The 23651-nt window shown below is 38.2% G+C and overlaps 1 protein-coding gene across 2 annotated transcripts in view; it reads left to right on the forward strand.

Annotated features, from left to right (window-relative positions):
• Window positions 1-23651, forward strand: part of CAMKMT (calmodulin-lysine N-methyltransferase) — a 399695-nt gene that overhangs the window by 313 nt on the left and 375731 nt on the right. For both annotated transcript variants that reach the window (XM_061210698.1, XM_061210699.1), the window contains exon 2: window positions 23030-23202. In XM_061210698.1, the coding sequence (XP_061066681.1) occupies window positions 23030-23202 (173 nt within the window). The remainder of the gene's footprint in view (window positions 1-23029; window positions 23203-23651) is intronic.

The following is a 23651-nucleotide window of genomic DNA, read 5'->3' on the forward strand; positions in this document are numbered from 1 at the left end:
TCCCTCACAGTTTTGCCGGGAGCCTCCTGAGAAGCGCCCCCTTGGTTCACCTAAGGGTCGCGCCAAAAGGAGGTATCAGGTGGCATTGGGCATGGAGGGGGCAGCCTAGGCTGAGTCCTGGGAAACTCAGATCGAAGGAGAAGATCCCTTTCTAGACATTAGTCTGCATCTGAGGGACTTTTCTCGTTGCTCGCCAGTAGGGTCGGTGGGACCGCCGCTCCCCAGTCCATACTGTTCTTCTTTCCTGCTTCTGTTTTACTTTCTTCCCCTGGTTTCTTCCCCTTGCTTCTTAACTCCTAGCCTGGTTCTAGCTCCGAATCTGGCCCCTCTCTTGGTGATCAGCGTGGTTGACTGTGTTGGGACAGTGACGTTGCACGTGTTGCTTCGGTTTCCTCCGTGGAGCGGAGAGCGAAGGGAGTTGCAAGAGCTGCCCCCGCGGCCTCCCGCTTCGCTTTCACGCGAAAGTTACGTGTTTATCTTATGGTTTGAAGCGATCAGAGAGATTCTCGGTGTCTAAGTATGTTGATTTGTTTACTGGCGGTTATCTTTTAGCACTTCAAAGTTGCTGCTGTTGCTGGTAACTTCAGTCGTGTGCAGGTTTGAAGATTTTCTGATTTGACGACACTGACGCTCTTTCCAAACTGCTTGAAGTGAAATCTGTTTATTGTTTACACCCCAGTGTTATGCTTCTGCCTGGGGTTTCCTGCCGAACACTTTATTCAACAGGACATTTTCCATTTCTGACTTATATTTCGAGAAGAGTTTCCCAGCTATTGCCAGGTTACTTGAGATTGTGCTTTTAGTATTGTGGGGGTTACTTTGTTTGTAATTGTCTCCAGTCACCTTTTCACACAGTGGCCTTCCAGTGCTGTCATGACACAACTCAAAGATCATTTGTTTGCTGATGCATTGAAAGCCTTTGCAGAGCATTAATGATCTGGTTTTGCAGTTAATGTTACAAATGGTATTATAGGATAATAAAATGCAAGTCCTCATAGATCATTATCTATAGGAAATTTCTATAGTGAACTAAACATCAGCTAAATTTGAAGTATCAGAATAGTAAATTAGGGCCTTAAAATGATCAATCAAATCTTATCGTGACGACTTAAGTGATTCCTAGTAAAAATTCTAGTTGACCATCACGTATATTCATTCTGAATTGCTGTCTACATTAGAATAAGGATAAGTTTCAGCTATGGCTGCCATTTGAACTCCTCACATGCTTTGAAGTTTAGTGTTTTGGTATACATGTGCCCTCTGCTTAGAGTCTTTCTACTTTTCTACTTGATGAATGACTGTTCATCCTTCCGACCTCTATTTCAATGTTCTCTTACGTGAAGGCTCTGCTGACTCCTCTGGGTGAGTTAGACCTTTAGCTCACTATATGGGTGAACCTCATATCCCATTATTTTATGATCATTTGATCAGAGTCCAACTTTCTCACTAGAATAGGAGTTCTTCCTGGGAAAAGGTGGTATTTTATTTATCTCCATCTTCTGCACAGGCTCTGGCTAGTTGATTTTTAGTAGATACTGTTACATGTTGTGGAAAGCCTGAGTAAGGACAGTCTTTAAGTGGCCCACAGCATCTCATCCTCAGTGTATTGTATCAGTAAGTAACAAATAACTACACCGTCACAACTGCATTCAACAGTGAGCATTTATTCTGTTTGTGGGCCACCTGGGAGTTGACTGACATAGGCTGTGATCAGCTGAGTGGCTCTATGCTGCATGCTTGGTCCACATGCCTCTAAATCTGGGCTGACATATTCTCATGGTGACGACAGAGGTATAAGAGAGCAAACGCAACCACTGAAACACATTTTAAGCACCTACTAATATCCTATTGGCCAAAGTAAGATACTTAGCCAAGCCTAAAGTTAGGGGGCAGAGAAGTATGTTTTTTTCTTTGAGGGAGCAGGGGAAAAGTGAATATTTTTCTATAATAATCGAATCTTCCATGTGTTTTAAACATTTGCAGGCTCTTAGTAAATATGTTTTAAATGAATGGACCATTTGCATCTTGTTAGCATCCAGCTGGAAAACTGAGGAATCTAAACAATGCTAGAGATATGCAATTCTTTTTCTCTCTCTTATGTGACATCTTCATGACATCTGCTATGTCTCCTTGTTTTCTCCCTCACAATTCTGTCTTTCCACTAGGGCTCCAGTGCTATCTCATGGCCCTTCACCTTAACTGTTCAATATTTTCTATGCTTTATAATTAACATTTTTGAGAGAAAACCTGGTTGACCTAGTTCATCATTTGATACTAGGTCACATTGCTCCTGGGTGGCCTCAGCCTGCAGTGGCTTGAAGCAGGATTTTGGTTCATGGCCAGAGATTGAGGTTGGGCCGTGGCAGTGAGAGTGCTGAATCTTAGCCACTAGACCACAAGGGACCAGTGGCCAGTGACAAGGTCCTGGCCCATCAGCTGTTGTAGAAGTGAATTTCCACATAGAGACGGAAAGTAGTGAAACAAGTGTTTATTAGGAGGAAAAGAGTACCTGTGGATAGACACATGGGCGAGCTCAGAGAGAGAGTTGTGTCCTCGTGGTAGTTTGAATCACTTTTATGGGGCATTTCTTCTGGGTTTCCTTTGGCCAATCATCTTGCTTTGCCTGGTTCTGAGTCCATATCAGTATATCTCAGGGTCCTCGCATGTGTGTGTGCGTGCATCTCTTAGCCAAGATGGATTCCAGCGAAGAGGCGTATGGGTAGGATGGCATCACTTACTATGGGGTAGCACCCCCTCCCTTTTTGACCTTCAGGGAGCCTTTCTGTGCGTGTGTAGTGGAGAAGGTCTCCTTGACTTCAAGAATGAGGACTATGTGGTCTTTTATCTCTTATCTGGGCAGGGCTTAGCTCTTCTCCCTCCTGCTATTTTGGAGTATCTGTCCACAGGGGATGAACTCCGGCTGCCCACCCTGGGGCCCATCTATATCCTGCCTCAACATGGAAAATTGCTGACTTTTGAGTCTAGTGCCCACTTTAATCACATGAGGTCTGAAAGTCTGTGGATCAATATCAATAGAGGCTGTGGATATTCTGTAATATTTTTCTCTTTGTTGTGTCTCATTACCTGATGGCAAAGATAGCTGTTGGCAACTTCATCATCCACCCAGCTAGTGATCCAGAAGAAATAACCCTTTTCCCCAACACCCAAATCATCTCCTCCAAAGAACTCTAAGAGGCGAAGTTTGCACCAATTGCTGTGCCTAGGAGACTAGTGCACTTTGGCCTGGGTCATGAGCCCACCCTGTGGCAGGGAAAATAACAACCCTACCATTATTGCATAGAGAGAGGGAGGGGCATTTCCCAAGGGGAAGGGATGTAGAGCAGATGAAAAAGTAGCAAATGACCATTACATGCTTACACACATCTCACAACCACCTACAGAATGAATAATGGGGCCTAGAGGTGTGAATGCTTGGCTGAAGAATCTGATTAATGGAATATTTCACAGTACAATTTATTTTTATTTTTTTAATTGAAAAAAAATTTATTGTTTTAATTTTTTGGCTGTGCCTCGCGACGTGTGGGATCTTAGTTCCCCAACCAGGGATCGAACCTGTGCCCCCTGCATTGGAAGTGCCGAGTCTTAACCACTGGACCGCCAGGGAAGTCCCTCACAGTACAATTTAAATTAAAGCAGGATGATGTATGTTTGAGACTGTCAATGCGGAAAGAGACAGCATGATTTCTGGAATAGAATTTCATACAATTGATTTTAGTCCGAGATCTACCCTTAACTATTTGTATGATGGTGAGCACCCTCTTTGGACCTCAGTTTTCTCATTTGTAAATGAGAGAGTGGGACTAGATTTCTTTAAGACCTTCTTCCTAATAATTATTATTTCATTAGTTTTTGTAATATTTAATTCATGACAATACCAACAAGTGGTATAAAAAAGCTTGTGAAGAAGGACAGTTAACTTGGCAAGCAACTCAACAGGGAAGGGCAGGAATAGTGCAATGGCACTATTCAGTTCACATGGCCCGGTCTGAATATTTAATAGAGGGAATGGAGAGTGTCTGTTAATCCAGAGAGTCAGTTACTAGAGATGTACTGTATTTTGTGCTCTTTTTAGGCCTTCTGATTCCATTCCACTGTAGAAAATGGCAAACAGACACCAAGAGATCATGTCTTAAGAATGGTTGTGTGATGTGCTTGTAGATCTTGCACTGAGGATTGTGGTTTAGATCCCTACATAAGTGAAGAATTGAGGGATGGACTCTTCATTGGTTTTTATTGGCATCACTTGGATCACTTTCTACAGCAGGGGCTGAGCAAGATCATTTGTGCTCTTTCACTCCTGTTTTTTTTTTGCATAGAGAATTATTTGTTGCCAACATTTTATACATCATTGCATTTATAAGGGTTTTTTCACATTGTTGAAGTTAAACTGACATTTCAATTGATTATAGACCTTTATACTGCTATAGTCACAGATGACATAGATTTTTGTGTACTCTGCAGAACGTACTTTAACCTTAAGCGTCTACATGTAATGCTCATCCCTGACCCCCGCTGTTCAAACCTTGTTGACATATACATCAGTGATTGGAGGAGATTTTCTTTTTTATGTCTCTGATTTATTAAGATTAATAATTGGTTTCATTGGATTCCTTAAAAATATTTAGGATTGTGTTTTAGGTTAAAAATGTGAATGTGAATGTTTTCTTGAATTAGAAGTGTGTAGCTTATCAGTCTAAAAACAAAATATTCCACCAATAATTATTTTGAATGAAATGAACTTTTAACTGTGCAGTAAAGAAACTAAAATGTTTAGAAGGCTCTAGGTGGGAAAGCATTTCTCTTTTTTTTTTGAATTTTGTGTTTTGTGTATTGGGTTGGTCAAAATGTTCGTTCAAGTTTTTCCATAAGATGTTACAAAAAAACCCAAAGGAACTCTTTGGCCAACCCAATATTTTCCACAATTTAAAAAATTTTTAAAGCAAAAACATTCTAGAGCAGTGAGTTTTGAGTGGGGTTTGGAAATTTACATATTTTAACAATTGCTGCAGATAAACATCTTTTCATGCTTATTTGCCATCTGTATATTACTTCAATGAAATGTCTCTTCATGTCTTTTGTCCATTTTCTTTTTTTTTAAAGGTGAACATATATTTATATTTATAAATGTAAAAGAGAGAAAAACTAACATAGTATTGACTTATTTTAAACATTTTATCAAGAAGGCACTTTTTTTTTTTATATAGCAGGCTCTTATTAGTCATCAATTTTGTACACATCAGTGTATACATGTCAATCCCAATCACCCAATTCATCCCACCACCACCACCCGACCCCCGCTGCTTCCTCCCTTGGTGGCCGTATGTTTGTTCTCTACATCTGTGTCTCAATTTCTGCTCTGCAAACCGGCTCATCTGTACCATTTTTCTAGGTTCCACATATATGGGTTAATATACGATATTTGTTTTTCTCTTTCTGACTTACTTCACTCTGTATGACAGTCTCTAGATCCATCCACATCTCAACAAATGACCCAATTCCGTTCCTTTTTATGGCTGAGTAATATTCCATTGTATATATGTACCACATCTTCTTTATCCATTCACCCATCTGTAGATGGGCATTTAGTTTGCTTCCATGACCTGGCTATTGTAAATAGTGCTGCAGTGAACATTGGGATGCATGTGTCTTCTTGAATTATGGTTTTCTCTGGGTATATGCCCAGTAGTGGGATTGCTGGGTCATATGGTAATTCTATTTTTAGTTTTTTAAGGAACCTCCATACTGTTCTCCATAGTGGCTGTATCAATTTACATTCCCACCAACAGTGCAAGAGGGTTCCCTTTTCTCCACACCCTCTCCAGCATTTGTTGTTTGTAGATTTTCTGATGATACCCATTCTAACCAGTGTAAGGTGATACCTCATTGTAGTTATGATTTGCATTTCTCTAATAATTAGTGATGTTGAGCAGCTTTTCATGTGCTTCTTGGTCATCTGTATGTCTTCTTTGGAGAAATGTCTATTTAGGTCCTCTGCCCATTTTTGGATTGGGTTGTTTGTTTAATATTGAGCTGCATGAGCTGTTTATATATTTTGGAGATTAATCCTTTGTCAGTTGCTTCGTTCGCAAATATTTTCTCCCATTCTGAGGGTTGTCTTTTCGTCTTGTTTATGGTTTCCTTTGCTGTGCAAAAGCTTTTACGTTTCATTAGGTCCCACTTGTTTATTTTTGTTTTTATTTCCATTTCTTTAGGAGGTGGGTCAAAAAAGATCTTGCTGTGATTTATGTCAAAGAGTGTTCTTCCTATGTTTTCCTCTAAGAGCTTTATAGTGTCCGGTCTTACATTTAGGTCTCTAATTCTTTTTGAGTTTATTTTTGTATATGGTGTTAGGGAGTGTTCCAATTTCATTCTTTTACCTGTAGCTGTGCAGTTTCCCCAGGACCACTTATTGAAGAGACTGTCTTTTCTCCATTTTATATCCTTGCCTCCTTTGTCATAGATTAGGTGACCATAGGTGCGTGGGTTTATCTCTGGGCTTTCAATCTTGTTCCATTGAGCTATGTTTCTGTTTTTGTGCCAGTACCATATTGTCTTGATTACCATAGCTTTGTAGTATAGTTTGAAGTCAGGGAGTCTGATTCCTCCAGCTCCGTTTTTTTCCCTCAAGACTGCTTTGGCTATTCGGGGTCTTTTGTGTCTCCATACAAATTTTAAGATTTTTTGTTCTAGTTCTGTAAAAAATGCTGTTGGTAATTTGATAGGGATTGCATTGAATCTGTAGATTGCTTTGGGTAGTATAGTCATTTTCACAATATTGATTCTTCCAACCAAGACCATGGTATATCTCTCCATCTCTTGGTATCATCTTTAGTTTCTTTCAACAGTGTCTTATAGTTTTCTGCATATAGGTTTTTTGTCTCCCTAGGTAGGTTTATTCCTAGGTATTTTATTCTTTTTGTTGCAATGGTAAATGGGAGTGTTTCCTTAATTTCTCTTTCAGATTTTTCATCATTAGTGTATAGGAATGCAAGAGATTTCTGTGCATTAATTTTGTATCCTGCAGCTTTACCAAATTCATTGATTAGCTCTAGTAGTTTTCTGGTGGCATCTTTAGGATTCTGTATGTATAGTATCATGTCATCTGCAAACAGTGACAGTTTTACTTCTTTTCCAATTTGCATTCCTTTTATTTCTTTTTTTTCTCTGATTGCCATGGCTAGGACTTCCAAAACTATGTTGAATAATAGTGGTGCTAGTGGACATCCTTGTCTTGTTCCTGATCTTGGAGGAAATGCTTTCAGTTTTTCTCCATTGAGAATGATGTTTGCTGTGGGTTTGTTGTATATGGCCTTTATTATGTTGAGGTAGGTTCCCTCTATGCCCACTTTCTGGAGAGTTTTTATCATAAACGGGTGTTGAATTTTGTCAAAAGCTTTTTCTGCATCTACTGAGATGATCATATGGTTTTTTTCTTCAGTTTGTTAATATGGTGTATCACATTGATTGATTTGCGTATATTGAAGAATCCTTGCATTCCTGGGATAAATCCCACTTGATCATGGTGTATGATCCTTTTAATGTGTTGTTGGATTCTGTTTGCTAGTATTTTGTTAAGGATTTTTGCATCTATATTCATCAGTGATATTGGTCTGTAATTTTCTGTTTTTGTAGTACCTTTGTCTGGTTTTGGTATCAGGGTGATGGTGGCCTTGTAGAATGAGTTTGGGAGTGTTCCTTCCTCTGCAATTTTTTTGGAGGAGTTGGAGAAGGTTGAGTGTTAGCTCTTCTCTAAATGTTTGATAGAATTCACCTGTGAAGTCATCTGGTCCTGGACTTTTGTATGTTGGAAGATTTTTAATCACATTTTCAATTTCATTACTTGTGATTGGTCTGTTCATATTTTCTGTTTCTTCCTGGTTCAGTCTTGGAAGGTTATACGTTTGTAAGAATTTGTCCATTTTTTCCAGGTTGTCCATTTTATTGGCATAGAGTTGCTTGTAATAGTCTCTTAGGATGCTTTGTATTTCTGCGGTGTCTGTTGTAACTTCTCCTTTTTCATTTCTAATTTTATTGATTTGATTCCTCACCCTCTTTTTCTTGATGAGTCTGGCTAATGGCTTATCAATTTTGTTTATCTTCTCAAAGAACCAGCTTTTAGTTTTGTTGATCTTTGCTATTGCTTTCTTTGTTTCTATTTCATTTATTTCTGCTCTGATCTTGATGATTTCTTTCCTTCTGCTAACTTTGGGTTTTGTTTGTTCTTTTCTCTAGTTGCTTTAGGTGTAAGGTTAGATTGTTTATTTGAGATGTTTGTTATTTCTTGAGGTAGGATTGTATTGCTATAAACTTCCCTCTTAGAACTGCCTTTGCCGCATCCCATAGGTTTTGGATTGTCGTGTTTTCATTGTCATTTGTCTCTAGGTATTTTTTGATTTCTTCTTTGATTTCTTCAGTGATCTCTTGGTTATTTAGTAACGTATTGTTTAGCCTCCATGTGTTTGTGTTTTTTACATTTTTTCCCCTGTAATTCATTTCTAATCTCATAGCGTTGTGGTCAGAAAAGATGCTTGATGTGATTTCAATTTTCTTAAATTTACTGAGGCTTGATTTGTGACCCAGGATGTGCTCTATCCTGGAGAATGTTCCATGCGCCCTTGAGAAGAAAGTGTAATCTGCTGTTTTTGGATGGAATGTCCTATAAATATCAATTAAATCTATCTGGTCTATTGTGTCATTTAAAGCTTCTGTTTCCTTATTTATTTTCATTTTGGATGATATGTCCATTGGTGTAAGTGAGGTGTTAAAGTCCCCCACTATTATTGTGTTACTGTCGATTTCCTCTTTTAGAGCTGTTAGCAGTTGTCTTATGTATTGAGGTGCTCCTATGTTGGGTGCATATATAATTGTTATATCTTCTTTTTGGATTGATTCCTTGATCGTTATGTAGTATCCTTCCTTGTCTCTTGTAACATTCTTTATTTTAAAGTCTATTTTATCTGATATGAGTATTGCTACTCCAGCTTTCTTTTGATTTCCATTTGCATGTAATATCTTTTTCCATCCCCTCACTTTCAGTCTGTATGTGTCCCTAGGTCTGAAGTGGGTCTCTTATAGACAGCATATATGTGGGTCTTGTTTTTGTATCCATTCAGCAAGCCTGTGTCTTTTGGTTGGAGCATTTAATCCATTCACATTTAAGGTAATTATTGATATGTATGTTCCTATGACCATTTTCTTAATTGTTTTGGGTTTGTTTTTGTAGGTCCTTTTCTTCTCTTGTGTTTCCCACTTAGAGAAGTTCCTTTAGCATTTGTTGTAGAGCTGGTTTGGTGTTGTTTAATTCTCTTAGCTTTTGCTGGTCTGTAAAGCTTTTAATTTCTCCATCGAATCTGAATGAGATCCTTGCTGGGTTGAGTAATCTTGGTTGTAGTTTCTTCCCTTTCATCACTTTAAGTATATCATGCCACTCCCTTCTGGCTTGTAGAGTTTCTGCTGAGAAATCAGCTGTTAACCTTATGGGAGTTCTCTTGTATGTTATTTGTTGTTTTTCCCTTGCTGCTTTCAATAATTTTTCTTTGTCTTTAATTTTTGCCAGTTTGATTACTGTGTGTCTCGGTGTGTTTCTCCTTGGTTGTATCCTGTATGGGAGTCTCTGTGCTTCCTGGACTTGGGTTGCTATTTCCTTTCCCACGTTAGGTAAGTTTTCGACTATAATCTCTTCAAATATTTTCTCGGGTCCTTTCTCTCTTCTCCTTCTGGGACCCCTATAATGTGAATGTTGTTGTGTTTAATGTTGTCCCAGAGGTCTCTTAGGCTGTCTTCATTTCCTTTCATTCTTTTCTTTATTCTGTTCCGCAGCAGTGAGTGCCACCATTCTGTCTTCCAGGTCACTTATCCGTTCTTCTGCCTCAGTTATTCTGCTATTGATTCCTTCTAGTGTAGTTTTCATTTCAGTTATTGTATTGTTCATATCTGTTTGTTCTTTAATTCTTCTAGATCTTTGTTAAACATTTCTTGCATGTTTTCGATCTTTGCCTCCATTCTTTTTCCGAGGTCCTGGATCATCTTCACTATCATTATTCTGAATTCTTTTTCTGGAAGGTTGCCTATGTCCACTTCATTTAGCTGTTTTTCTGGGGTTTATCTTGTTCCTTCATCTGGTACATAGCCCTCTGCCTTTTTATCTTGTCTATCTTTCTGTGAATGTGGTTTTTGTTCCACAGGCTGCCGGGTTGTCCATTTGTCTTTTTAGACTCACAGAGCTGTGAAAGTTATTAGACTGTATTAATCAATAGTCTTCCTAAGAGTAAATATAACAATTTTCTAGAGGTTAAATACTTTAACTGCCATTTCTAAAATAATGCTGAATAATTTTATTTGGCTCATTTTTATTATTTAAATTAAGACCAGAAATCTATGATTTATGTTCTTTTTTAAAAAATATTTATTTATTTATTTGGCTGCACCAGGTCTTAGTTGCGGCACGTGGGATCTTCCTTGCTGCTACGGGATCTTCATTGCGGCACGTGAGATCTTTTTAGTTGCAGCACGCGGATCTTTAGTTGCCGCATGCGAACTCTTAGTTGCAGCTTGTGGGATCTAGTTCTCTGACCAGGGATTGAACCTGGGGCCCCTGCATTGGGAGCGTGGAGTATTAGCCACTGGAACTCCAGGGAAGTCCCTATGATTTATTTTCAATGTTAAAAACAGTTTTGAGTCCTAAAAATGATGCTTTTATATGAATTTTTCTAAGATTAAAAAATTTACTGTTAAAAAAATTTTCAGCTTTATTGAGGTATAATTGACAAATAAAATTGTAAACTGTTTAAAGTGTTCAATGTGATGATTTGATATATGTCTGCATTTTGAAAGAATTCTCCACCCCCATCCCCAATGAGTTAACACATCCATCACCTTTTTTGGTGTTGTTAAGAACACTTTCTTCCATTCCTCTCTTTTTTCTGGAGCTTTCAAACAACCTAATATTTTCACTTTGTCTACCTGATTTTCATTGCCTTCTTGTTCCTTCTAAATTCCTTGTGGAAAAGAGAGTCTATATCCCTCTGTCACCTCTAATGTTTTGCCATTTTAGGAAGCTGCTCTCTTTAGGTACTCATTTTACTTCACAGTTCTAGCTCAGACCCCAAACTTTATTTATAAGGTTTATAAACCTTTTTTCTCTGAACTTTGAGTATTTTGCTTCATGCCTGATAATTCCATTTGAATACTATACAATTATATAGCGGGTTGGAAGGAGATATTCTAAAAGTGGTAGGTGGGACTTCCCTGGTGGTCCAGTTGTTAAGAATCTGCCTTCCAATGCAGGGGACGCAGGTTCGATCCCTGGTCAGGGAACTAAGATCGCACATGCCACGGGACAGCTAAGCCTGCATGCCACAACTACTGAGCCCGCGTGCTCTGGAGCTGACGTGCCACAACTAGAAAGAAGCCAGAGTGTCGCAACTAGAGAAGCCTGTGTGCCACAATGAAAGATCCCTCATGCTGCAACTAAGACCTGATGCAGCCAAATAAATAAATAAATAAATATATTAATTAATTAAAAAAGTAAAAGTGGTAGGTGATAAGTTTATACCTTGATGGGAGATTTGAGTATCATCTCAACTCACAAAGCTGCAGATTTTTTTTTATATAAATTTATTTATTTTATTTATTTATTTTTGGCTCCACTGGGTCTTCGTTGCTGCTCGCAGGCTTTCTTTAGTTGCGGGGAGCAGGGGCTACTCTTCGTTGTGGTGCACGGGCTTCTCATTGCAGTGGCTTCTCTTGTTGCAGAGCACAGGCTCTAGGCGCGTGGGCTTCAGTAGTTACAGCATGTGGTCTCAGTAGTTGCAGCTCGTGGGCTCCAGAGCGCAGGCTCAGCAGCTGTGGTGCATGGGCCCAGCTGCTCTGTAGCATGTGGGATCTTCCCGGCCCAGGAAGGATCAACCCACGTCCCCTGCATTGGCAGGCAAGCTCTCAACCACTGCGCCACCAGAGAAACCCTGCAGATATATTTGGTGGCCTTAAAATAACCAAATCAAAAATAATTTGACTTGATCTCCATTATAGTTACCTTTATTGAGTACTGTATAGATTACATAAATAAATGTTTGCTTTTATTTATTCTAAGTATATTGCCTGTTACTTTCATTGAGTATTACCTTGTCATATTGTAGATCATGGGATTTACTAAACTATAAAAGCCCCTTTTAATATTATACATGTATTGATTTAAATAATTTTTTACCTTAGTGATTTATGATGCCATTACCTTGACATCACAATAATTTAATTAGTATAAAAAGGCATTTGTTTTTTGGAAGTTAATTGGACAAGTTCTAAAACAATATATAATATCTACATTTTACATTTTAAAATTTAATTACTTTGTTTTTTTCTTGAGACTAAGCTTTATTGAGTGGTGTGTTTTTCTTCCTGATGACCATAGTTGATAGATAACAAAAAGACCCTATTTTTGTAAAAACTTTTAAAACAATTCATCCTTTCATTTTTAAAGGAAACTTTCAATCAAGTGAAAGAGAGGCAACCTTTTCTGATCCTCCATTAAAAAAAATCAACCTTATAAACCTTCTATATAGTATAAAAATTTTAAATATATTTTTCCCTCAAGGTATATTATTCATATTGTGTTTTCTTGCTTGGTTCTGATCTCAGCTTGCCCTTCTACATATAAGAATTAAGGCATCATTGGAGTCAGGGTTCCTTTTCAGATAAGATAAACAACTCTAGCTATTTTAAGCAGAAAGGGGCTTAATAAAGGGAATTAAGCGCTCATAAAATCTTTGGAGGAACTAGAGGAACATGCAAAGTATGATTCCCAGAACAACGCAAAGTCCCAGAACAATACAAAAGTTGGCCTTCCAAGAGAAATGCCACCTCAGCCAAAATGAAGAATTTGAGGCTGTTTGTGGGATCACATCACTTCATCTGTGATCTCTGGTCATCAGGATGCTATTTCGAGAACTAGAGACTCCAGAAGTACACCTTGCCTGCTTGATCTCTACCAGCAAAGGTTTGCCACTTGTGCTGCCTCTCACTCACCATTAAATTAGAGAGTGAACACTGGTACCTCTGCTAAAGCTGCTGCAGAAGAGCCAACTCTCTTTAGAACTATTTTACCAGCACATATTGCAGAAATGTAGTTACCACCATCTTTCAAATCTCATGTTAGTGCATCTGATTAGCTAGACCAAAAGCACATCTGAAACTCTGCTAGGGATTCTGGGAAATGTAGTTTCTAGCTTTCCAGCTTTATAGTATAGGAAGGTATCTTAAAGGAAGTCGCAATGCGATGTTTGGTGCCAGTCAACTACATTCTCCACAAGCACAGGTGTTTAGAGTTCAGGCTCTGTAGTCAGCCTGAATTTGCTTCTTACCAGCTCTCTGACTTTGAGCAAATTAACATTCCTTTGTGTCAGTTTCCTCTCTCACATACTGGGTATCTATCCCATGGGGTTATTTGGGAATTTAATGAAGAGTGTGGTAAGACTTGAATTAATTCTTACTTAGATGTTTGGTGTAATTTGCTGGTGAACAATCTGGGCTTGGAGTTTTCTTTGTGGTAAGATTTTTATTTATGCATTTTATTTTTAAAATAGTTTAGGACTATTCAGACTTTCTATTTCTTGTGTCAATTTTGGTTAGTTGTATTTTTCTAGGAATTTGTCCATTTCATCTAAATTTTCAGAGTTAGTCTTCATAATATCCTTTTGCTATCCTTTTGCATTTTTTGATGCCTGTAGAATCTAAAGTGATCTCCCTATGTCACATTGATATTTATACCTTTTCTCTTTTTTTCTTAATAGCTTCATCAGGGATTTATCAGTTTTATTAATCTCTTCAGAGAACCAACTCTTGGTGGTGGCAATCCTCCCTGCTGTGTTTGTTTTCTACTTTATTAACTTCTACTCTTTTGAGGATTTAATTTGTTTCTTTTTCTAGTTTTTGCAATGGATGCTTAGCTTACTAATTTTTAGCCTTTCCATAGATTTCCCTCTAAGCATGGATTTAGCAACATTTCATGTTTTGAAATGTATTTTTTTAACATCTTTATTGGAGTATAATTGCTTTACAATGTTGTGTTAGTTTCTGCTTTATAACAAAGTGAATCAGCTATATGCATACGTATATCCCCATATCCGCTCCCTCTTGCGTTTCCCTCCCACCCTCATTATCCCACCCCTCTAGGTGGTCGCAAAGCACCAAGCTGATCTCCCTGTGCTATGCAGCTGCTTCCCACTAGCTATCTATTTTACATTTGGTAGTGTATATATGTCAGTGTTACTCTCTCACTTCGTCCTAGCTTACCCTTCTCCCTCCCCGTCTCCTCAGGTCCATTCTCTATGTCTACATCTTTATTCCTGTCCTGCCCCTAGGTTCATCAGAACCATTTTTTTTTAGATTCCATATATATGCGTTAGCATACAGTATTTGTTTTTCTCTTTCTGACTTACTTCACTCTGTATGACAGACTCTAGGTTCAGCCACCTCACTACAAATAACTAAATTTCGTTTCTTTTTATGGCTGAGTAATATTCCATTGTATATATGTGCCACATCTTCTTTATCCATTCATCGTCGATGGACACTTAGGTTGCTTCCATGTCCTGGCTATTGTAAATAGTGCTGCAGTGAACATTGTGGTACATGACTCTTTCTGAATTATGGTTTTCTCAGGGTATATGCCCAATAGTGGGATTGCTGGGTCAAATGGTAGTTCTATTTTTAGTTTTTTAAGGAAGCTCCATACTGTTCTCCATAGTGGCTGTATCAATTTACATTCGCACCAACAGTGCAAGAGGGTTCCCTTTTCTCCACACGCTCTCCAGCATTTATTGTTTGTAGATTTTTTGATGATGGCCATTCTGACTGGTGTGAGGTGATACCTTATTGTAGTTTTGAATTGCATTTCTCTAATGATTAGTGATGTTGAGCATCTTTTCATGTGTTTGTTGGCAATCTGTATATCTTCTTTGGAGAAATGTCTATTTAGGTCTTCTGCCCATTTCTGGACTGGGTTGTTTGTTTTTTTGATATTGAGCTGCATGAGCTACTTGTATATTTTGGAGATTAATCCTTTGTCAGTTGCTTCGTTCGCAAATATTTTCTCCCATTCTGAGGGTTGTCTTTTCGTCTTGTTTATGGTTTCCTTTGCTGTGCAAAAGCTTTTACGTTTCATTAGGTCCCACTTGTTTATTTTTGTTTTTATTTCCATTTCTTTAGGAGGTGGGTCAAAAAGGATCTTGCTGTGATTTATGTCATAGAGTGTTCTGCCTATGCTTTCCTCTAAGAATTTTATAGTGTCTGGCCTTACATTTAGGTCTTTAATCCATTTTGAATTTATTTTTGTGTATGGTGTTAGGAAGTGTTCTAATTTCATTCTTTTACATGTAGCTGTCCAGTTTTCCCAGCACCACTTATTGAAGAGGCTGTCTTTTCTCCACTGTGTACCCTTGCCTCCTTTATCAAAGATAAGGTGACCATATGTGTGTGGGTTTATCTCTGGGCTTTCTATCGTGTTCCATTGATCTATATTTCTGTTTTTGTGCCAGTACCATACTGTCTTGATTACTGTAGCTTTGTAGTATAGTCTGAAGTTCCGGAGCCTGATTCCTCCAGCTCCGTTTTTCTTTCTCAAGTTGCTTTGGCTATTCGGGGTCTTTTGTGTTTCCGTGCAAATTGTGAAATTTTTTGTTCTAGTTTTGTGAAAAATGCCATTGGTAGTTTGATAGGGATTACATTGAATTGGTAGATTGCTTTGGGTAGTATAGTCATTTTCACAATGTTGATTCTTCCAATCCAAGAACATGGTGTATCTCTCCATCTGTTTATATCATCTTTAATTTCTTTCATCACTGTCTTATAGTTTTCTGCATACAGGTCTTTTCTCTCCTTAGGTAGGTTTATTCCTAGGTATTTTATTCTTTTTGTTGCAATGGTAAATGGGAGTGTTTCCTTAATTTCTCTTTCAGATTTTTCATCATTAGTGTATAGGAATGCAAGAGATTTCTGTGCATTAATTTTGTATCCTGCTACTCTACCAAATTCATTGATTCGCTCTAGTAGTTTTCTGGTAGCATCTTTAGGATTCTCTATGTATAGTATCATGTCATCCTCAAACAGTGACAGTTTTACTTCTTCTTTCCGATTTGGATTCCTTTTATTTCTTTTTCTTCTCTGATTGCTGTGGCTAAAACCTCCAAAACTATGTTGAATAATAGTGGTGAGAGTGGGTAACCTTGTCTTGTTCCTGATCTTAAAGGAAATGGTTTCAGTTTTTCACTATTGAAAACAATGTTGGCTGTGGGTTTGTCATATATGGCCTTTATTATGTTGAGGTAAGTTCCTTCTATGCCTACTTTCTGGAGGGTTTTTATCATAAATGGGTGTTGAATTTTGTCGAAAGCTTTTTGTGCATCTATTGAGGTGATCATATGGTTTTTCTTCTTCAGTTTGTTAATATGGTTTGTCACATTGATTGATTTGCGTATATTGAAGAATCCTTGCATTCCTGGGATAAACCCCCCCTTGATCATGGTGTATGATCCTTTTAATGTGCTGTTGGAATCTGTTTGCTAGTATTTTGTTGAGTATTTTTGCATCTATGTTCAGCAGTAATACTGGACTGTAGCTTTTTTTTTTTTGTGACATCTTTGTCTGGTTTTGGCATCAGGGTGATGGTGGCCTCGTAGAATGAGTTTGGGAGTGTTCCTCCCTCTGCTATATTTTGGAAGAGTTTGAGAAGGATAGGTGTTAGCTCTTCTCTAAATGTTTGATAAAATTCACCTGTGAAGCCATCTGGTCCTGGGCTTTTGTTTGTTGGAAGATTTTTCATCACAGTTTCATTTTCATTGCTTGTGGTTGGTCTGTTCATATTTTCTATTTCTTCCAGGGTCAGTCTCAGAAGGTTGAGCTTTTCTAAGAATTTGTCAATTTCTTCCAGGTGTCCATTTTATTGGCATATAGTAGCTTGTCATAATCTCTCATGAGCCTCTTTATTTCTGCAGTGTCAGTTGTTACTTCTCCTTTTTCATTTCTAATTCTATTGATTTGAGTCTTCTCCCTTTTTTTCTTGATGAGTCTGGCTAATGGTTTATCAGTTTTGTTTATCCTCTTAATGAACCAGCTTTTACTTTTATTGATCTTTGCTACTGTTTCCTTCCTTTCTTTTTCATTTATTTCTGATCTGATCTTTACGATTTCTTTCCTTCTGCTAACTTTGGGGGTTTTTTTTTCTTCTTTCTCTAATTGCTTTAAGTGTAAGTTTTGGTTGTTTATTTGAGATGTTTCTTGTTTCTTGAGGTAGGATTGTATTGCTATAAACTTACCTCTTAGAACTGGTTTTGCTGCATCCCACAGGTTTTGGGTCATTGTGTTTTCATTGTCATTTGTCTCTAGGTATTTGTTGATTTCCTCTTTGATGTCTTCAGTGATCTCTTGGTTATTAAGTAGTGTATTGTTTAGCCTCCATGTGTTTTTTTTTTTTTACAGATTTTTTTCCCTGTATTTGATATCTAGTCTCATAGCGTTGTGGTTGGAAAAGATACTTGATACAATTTCAATTTTCTTAAATTTACCAAGGTTCCATTTGTGACCCAAGATACGGTCTATCCTGGAGATTGTTCCATGAGCACTTGAGAAGAAAGTGTATTCTGTTGTTTTTGGATGGAGTGTCCTATAAATATCAATTCAGTCCATCTTGTTTAATGTATCATTTAAAGCTTCTGTTTCCTTATTTATTTTCATTTTGGATGATCTGTCCATTGGTGAAAGTGGGGTGTTAACGTCCCCTACTATGATTGTGTTACTGTCAGTTTCCCCTTTTATGGCTGTTAGCATTTGCCTTAAGTATTGAGGTGCTCCTCTGTTGGATGCAGAAGTATTTACAATTGTTACATCTTCTTGGATTGATCCCTTGATGGTTATGTAGTGTCCTTCTTTGTCTCTTGTAGTCTTTATTTTAAAGTCTATTTTGTCTGAAATGAGAATTGCTACTCCAGCTTTCTTTTGATTTCCATTTGCATGCAATATTTTTTTCCATCTCGTCACTTTCAGACTGTATGTGTCCCTAGGTCTGAAGTGGGTCTCTTGTAGACAGCATATGTACGGGTCTTGTTTTTGTATCCATTCAGCCAGTCTGTGTCTTTTGGTGGGAGCATTTAATCCCTTTACATTTAATGTAATTATCGATATGTTTGTTCGTTCCTGTTACCATTTTCTTAATTGTTTTGGGTTTGTTTTTGTAGATGTTTTCCTTCTCTTGTGTTTCCTGCCTAGAGAAGTTCCTTTAGCATTTGTTCTAAAGCTGGTTTGGTGGTGCTGAATTCTCTTAACTTTTGCTTATCTGTAAAAGTTTTAATTTCTCCATCGAATCTGAATGAGATCCTTGTTGGGTAGAGTAACCTTGGTTGTAGGTTTTTCCCTTTCATCACTTTCAATATGTTCTGCCACTCCCTTCTGGCTTGCAGAGTTTCTGCTGAGAAATCCGCTGTTAACCTTATGGGGATTCGCTTGTATGTTATTTGTTGCTTTTCCCTTGCTGCTTTTAATATTTTTTCTTTGTATTTAATTTTTGATAGTTTGATTAATATGTGTCTTGGCATGTTTCTCTTTGTGTTTATCCTGTATGGTGCTCTCTGTGCTTCCTGGACTTGATTGACTATTTCCTTTCCCATGTTAGGGAAGTTTTCGACTATAATCTCTTTAAATATTTTCTCAGACCCTTTATTTTCCTCTTCTTCTTCTGGGACCCTTATAATTCGAATGTTGGTTCGTTTTATGTTGTTCCAGAGGTCTCTGAGACTGTCCTCAATTCTTTTCATTCTTTTTTCTTTATGCTGCTCCCTGGCAGTTATTGCCACCATTTTATCTTCCAGCTCACTTATCCATTCTTCTGTCTCAGTTATTCTGCTATTCATTCCTTCTAGAGTATTTTTAATTTCAGCAATTGTGTTGTTCATCACTGTTTGTTTGCTTTTTAGTTCTTCTAGATCCTTGTTGAATGTTTCTTGTATTTTCTCCATTCTGTTTCCAAGATTTTGGATCTTCTTTACTATCCTTACTCTGAATTCTTTTTCAGTTAGGTTGCCTATTTCGTCTTCATTTATTTGGTCTTGTAGGTTTTTACCTTGCTCCTTCGTCTGTAACATATTTTTCTGTCATTTCATTTTTTTTTTTTGATGGTTGGTGCTGTATTTCTGTCTTGCTGGTTGTTTGGCCTGAGATGTCCAGCACTGGAGTTTGCAGACAGTTGGGTAGAGCTGGGTCTTGGTGCTGAGATGAGTTCCTCTGGGAGGCCTCACTCCAATTAATATTCCCTAGAGTCCTAGGTTCTCTTTTAGTCCAGTGGTTTGGACTCGGAGCTCCCACCACAGGAGCTTGGGCCCGACCTCCAGCCTGGGACCCAAGATCCCGCAAGCTTCGTGGCATGGTAAAAAAAAAAAAAAAAAAAAAGGTAAAAGAAAAAGAAAGAAAAAAAACAGTACAATATCAAAGAATAAAAAATAAAATAAAATTGGAAAGATAAAAAATATATTAGGAAAAATAAAACTATCATTGAAACAAGTGCAACAAGGCAAAATAAGACCTCAACAGAAAAAAGAAAAAAAATGGGGGGGAAGAAGCCAAAAGCGGAGAACAATTACAGAGTATAAAGAATAAAATAAAATTAGAAAAATAAAAGATTTATTAGGAAAAATAAAAACATAAAAAAATCAACAACAATGAATCAGCAAGGTAAAACAGAACCCCAATCTAAAAGAAGAAAAAAGAAAAAGAAAAAAAAAAAAAAGCCTTGGCTATGGGGGCGAAGTTTAGGTGGGGGCTGGAACTTAGGCAGGGGCAGGGATTAGGGTGGGGCAGGACCCAGGCAGTTGGGGGTGTTACGTTTGATCATGGGGCGGGGCCTAGGCTCAGGACCCATGTAGCTAGAAAAGGCCTTGAGGGGGGGCCACGTTCAAGTGTGGGGCAGGGCCTCTTCTTAAGACCTGCGTGGAAGGGGAGAGGCAGCACATGGAAGGGAGGGCCTCTGGAGTGTGGGGTTCCGGAGTTTGGAGGTAGGGCCCTGAGTGAGGGTGTGTGGGTGGGGTTTAGGCCCAGCGCATTGGAGGGGGTCTCTGAGTGTAGAGGTGGGGCCCTGGGTGAGGGTGTAGGGGCGGGGCTTGGATTCTGCATGGCAGGAGGGAGGCTCCGAGGGCAGAGGATTAGGCCTGAGCCCAACAGGCTCCCTGGTGCCTAAGTGGACAGGGAAGGCACTAGCCACATTCCCTTCCGTTCCTTCGTGCCCCTCCCTCACCGTCTCCCCCAGGGTGTCCCCCGTCACTGCTGGACCCCTAACCGTGGGTGGGTCCTGCTGGGTTTAGGAACTCCCCTCCCCCAGCCACCCCTCAGGGGTGCCAGTCCTGGAGGTACGGCCTTTACTTTTGCTCCCCCTTCCCTCCCTCCCACTCCCTCAGGACCCACATGGCTGGAGGTGGCCTCGGTGGGCAGAGGATGAGGCCTGGGATCTCAGCAGGTTCCTGGGTGCCCAAGTGGGCAGGAGAAACCTGGCTACATTCCCTTTTGATCCTCTGCCCTCCCAGTGGTCCCCCAATTTACCCCTTCCGGCATGGGATCCCTTCCCCTCCCCCAGCCGCCCCTTAGGGGCACCAGTCCCGTCCTGCCTCCACTTCTCCCCCTTGACTCCTCCCATGCCCCATGTCCTACCTGGTCACTGGGGGTTCATCCTGTCCCCTTAGGTGTCCGTGGTCCCTCACCGGTGCCTGGTAGTTGCCCTAGTTGTGAGGAGACATGAATTCCGAGTCCTCCTAGTATGCCATCTTGACTCCGCCCTTGAAATGTATTTTTATTATTCAGTTCAAATTACTTTCTAATTTCCATTGTGTTCTTTTTTTGATTCACAGATTATTTAGAAGTTTATTGCTTAACTTCCAAATATGTTTAGTTTTTCATATCTTTATTTTTCATTTGTTTATGACTATTAGAGCACTTTATATCTTTAAAAAAGTTTATGGGAAATGTCAAACATATACAAAAGTGGAAAAAAATAGTTTAATAACCACTCAGGTATCCATAAGCTTCAACTAATTTTAATTCTGGACCAAATTCGTTTCATTTCTGTTCTCTCATTATGCAACCCTCACCAGATTATTTTAAAGCGAATCTCAGATATCATATTTTTTCTATAAATATTTCAGTATGTACCTATACAAGATGACATTAAAAAATTAATTACAATACCATATCCTATCCAGAATAATTCCTTGATGTCATAAAATATCTGGTCAGTTTCCAAAAGTTTTCCATTGTCTCCTAATTTTTCTTTACAGTTTGATTATTTTGAAAACAGGATCCAAATTAAGTTCCAAATATTGTTATTGGTTGATATGTTCAAGTCTTTTTAATCTAAATATTCCCTCAGCATGTCTCTTTTTCAACCCTTGCCGTTTATTTTAGAAGCAACTGGGTGTTTTGTAGTTTCCTATAATTTAAATTTTGCTAATTGCACTTGATGTTGTTTAATGTGTTCCTCTATCCCTGTATTTCCTATTTCCTGTAAGATATAGAGGCTTGATCAGATTCAGATGTCATGTTTTTTGTTTTGTCTTGTTTAGTTGGTCAAGATGATGGTGGTGTGAGATTTTATCAATAATCATAGTGATGTCTGGTTATTTCTCTTCTTGATGATGATTACCTAGGTTCATGAATTCATGAGGGAGTTGAAAAATGGTGATATTCTGTTGTTCCTTCTTCATTTATTACTTGGGATACTAGTATAAAGAGAAATTTCCCCTCATCTTCCATTTGGATATTCTCAGTTATGGTTCATATAGAAGAGACAGATAAATACTTCATTTTTTTCTCCTCATTTACTAGTTTTCAAAATAAGTTGGTTCTTTAGCATTTTTCAGTGATCATCAATGAGGCATTTAAAAAGTTACCGTTATGAACTAATGTGTTTCAATTCAGTTACATTTATTATCTTTGTTAATGCTCGCACTGTCCCATCTTTGGCCAATGGACCCTACTCAGATTGTCTCCTGAGTCCTTTTGATATAACCCTTAATTTTGTATGGCTTTCTTGTTTTTTTGTGTGCATGATGTTCCAGACTTATCTTGTACAATTCCTGCCCTTTTTCCAAGGGCCTTACTTTTTTTTTTTCTTTCTTTCTTTTGGCTGTGCTGCATGGCTTGCATTATCTTAGTTCCCTGACCAGGAATTGAACCCACGCCCTTGGCAGTGAAAGCGTGGGGTTCTAACCACTGGACCACCAGGGAATTCCCCTTACTTTGTTTTAATAAAAAATGGTATTTAGAGACAGCGGTATGTGCATTAGGTGTGCTCATTGCTAGTAGTTTGGTCACTGTTTTTAGACCTTTTCAGTGGTCAGATGTAGGAAATATATGTACAGTTTTAAAAAATGAAATACATCATTAGTTTATATTATACTTTATTCAGATTCAGAGCTACAGGGTTTTTGCTTAACCTCATTAATCTTACAGCTGTATCTCCTTTCTTCCATACTTAAAAACCTAGTTTTCAATGGCACCAACAAAACTACTCATTTGATTTATCTTAACACACACACACACACACACACACACACACACACACACCAGCTCAGAATAACATACCTGCCCCTGCCTAGGTATTAAGCTTTGAAATTCAACTTTTACCCCTTAAGTCTACAAGCTGTTGAAGGTGCTGCTTGTCTTCTCAGCTCTTTCTTTTGGAATTGATGAATGTCTCACAAGAAAAGTGGTTGCAAAAGCCAGACTCATCTCTCTAGATTTACTTCCTTTTAAAGATATTAGACTGGTAGATCTTCACTATATTCTTTGCCCTCTGATGCCTTCGAGTAATGTTTTAAAATATTTTATGCATCTTTTCTAGTTGTCTTCAGTAAGATGTTGGTCTGAATTATCTAATCTGCCATTATTGGAAACGAAAGTCCCCTTACCACTTAAATGTTGAACGTTTAATTTATATTTATATAATGTGACCACAATATTTGGTTTTATTTCAAAGGTTCTGAAACAAAAACACCTGGATGATTGCCTACGACATGTATCTGTAAGAAGATTTGAATCATTTAATCTGTTCTCAGTAACAGAAGCCCAAAAAAGGGAAACTGAAGAGGAAGTTGGTGCCTGGGTCCAATATACAAGCATCTTCTATCCTGAATACAGTATTTTCTTAAGGTAAACATCACTCTAGTTAAGATTTTTTTTTAAGTTTTTTTCTCTTGTAGAAGAAAACAATCTACTAAGAATTTCATTGTTCATTCTATTGAGTTTGCAGGCAGTCTTTATCAGAACTTAGGTTTTGCAACTTTGTGTTTGGAATCCTGCTGCTTTAACTGGGTCTTACTGTATTCTCAGAACTAAAAAAAAAACATTCTAAGGAATGTGTCGGCATTTGAGGATAAAGTTCAAATCAAAGGGTTCATTTAACCATTGTTTCATAGCATTTGATTGTGAAAAAAAGCCAAGTTCTTTTTGAGGCAAAGAAGGCTGAAAGTGAAAACAGAATTTTTCCAAACTGCTCTTCAAGTAGTAGTTATTTGAAAAATCAAGCCTTGGTATTTTTCCCATTCATGTTTTGTCACTTTCAGAATAGAATCTTAGGAATAGGAGGAGAAAATTCAGCC

Source organism: Eubalaena glacialis, chromosome 14, assembly GCF_028564815.1.
Source record: "Eubalaena glacialis isolate mEubGla1 chromosome 14, mEubGla1.1.hap2.+ XY, whole genome shotgun sequence".
NCBI classification, from domain to species: domain Eukaryota; kingdom Metazoa; phylum Chordata; class Mammalia; order Artiodactyla; family Balaenidae; genus Eubalaena; species Eubalaena glacialis.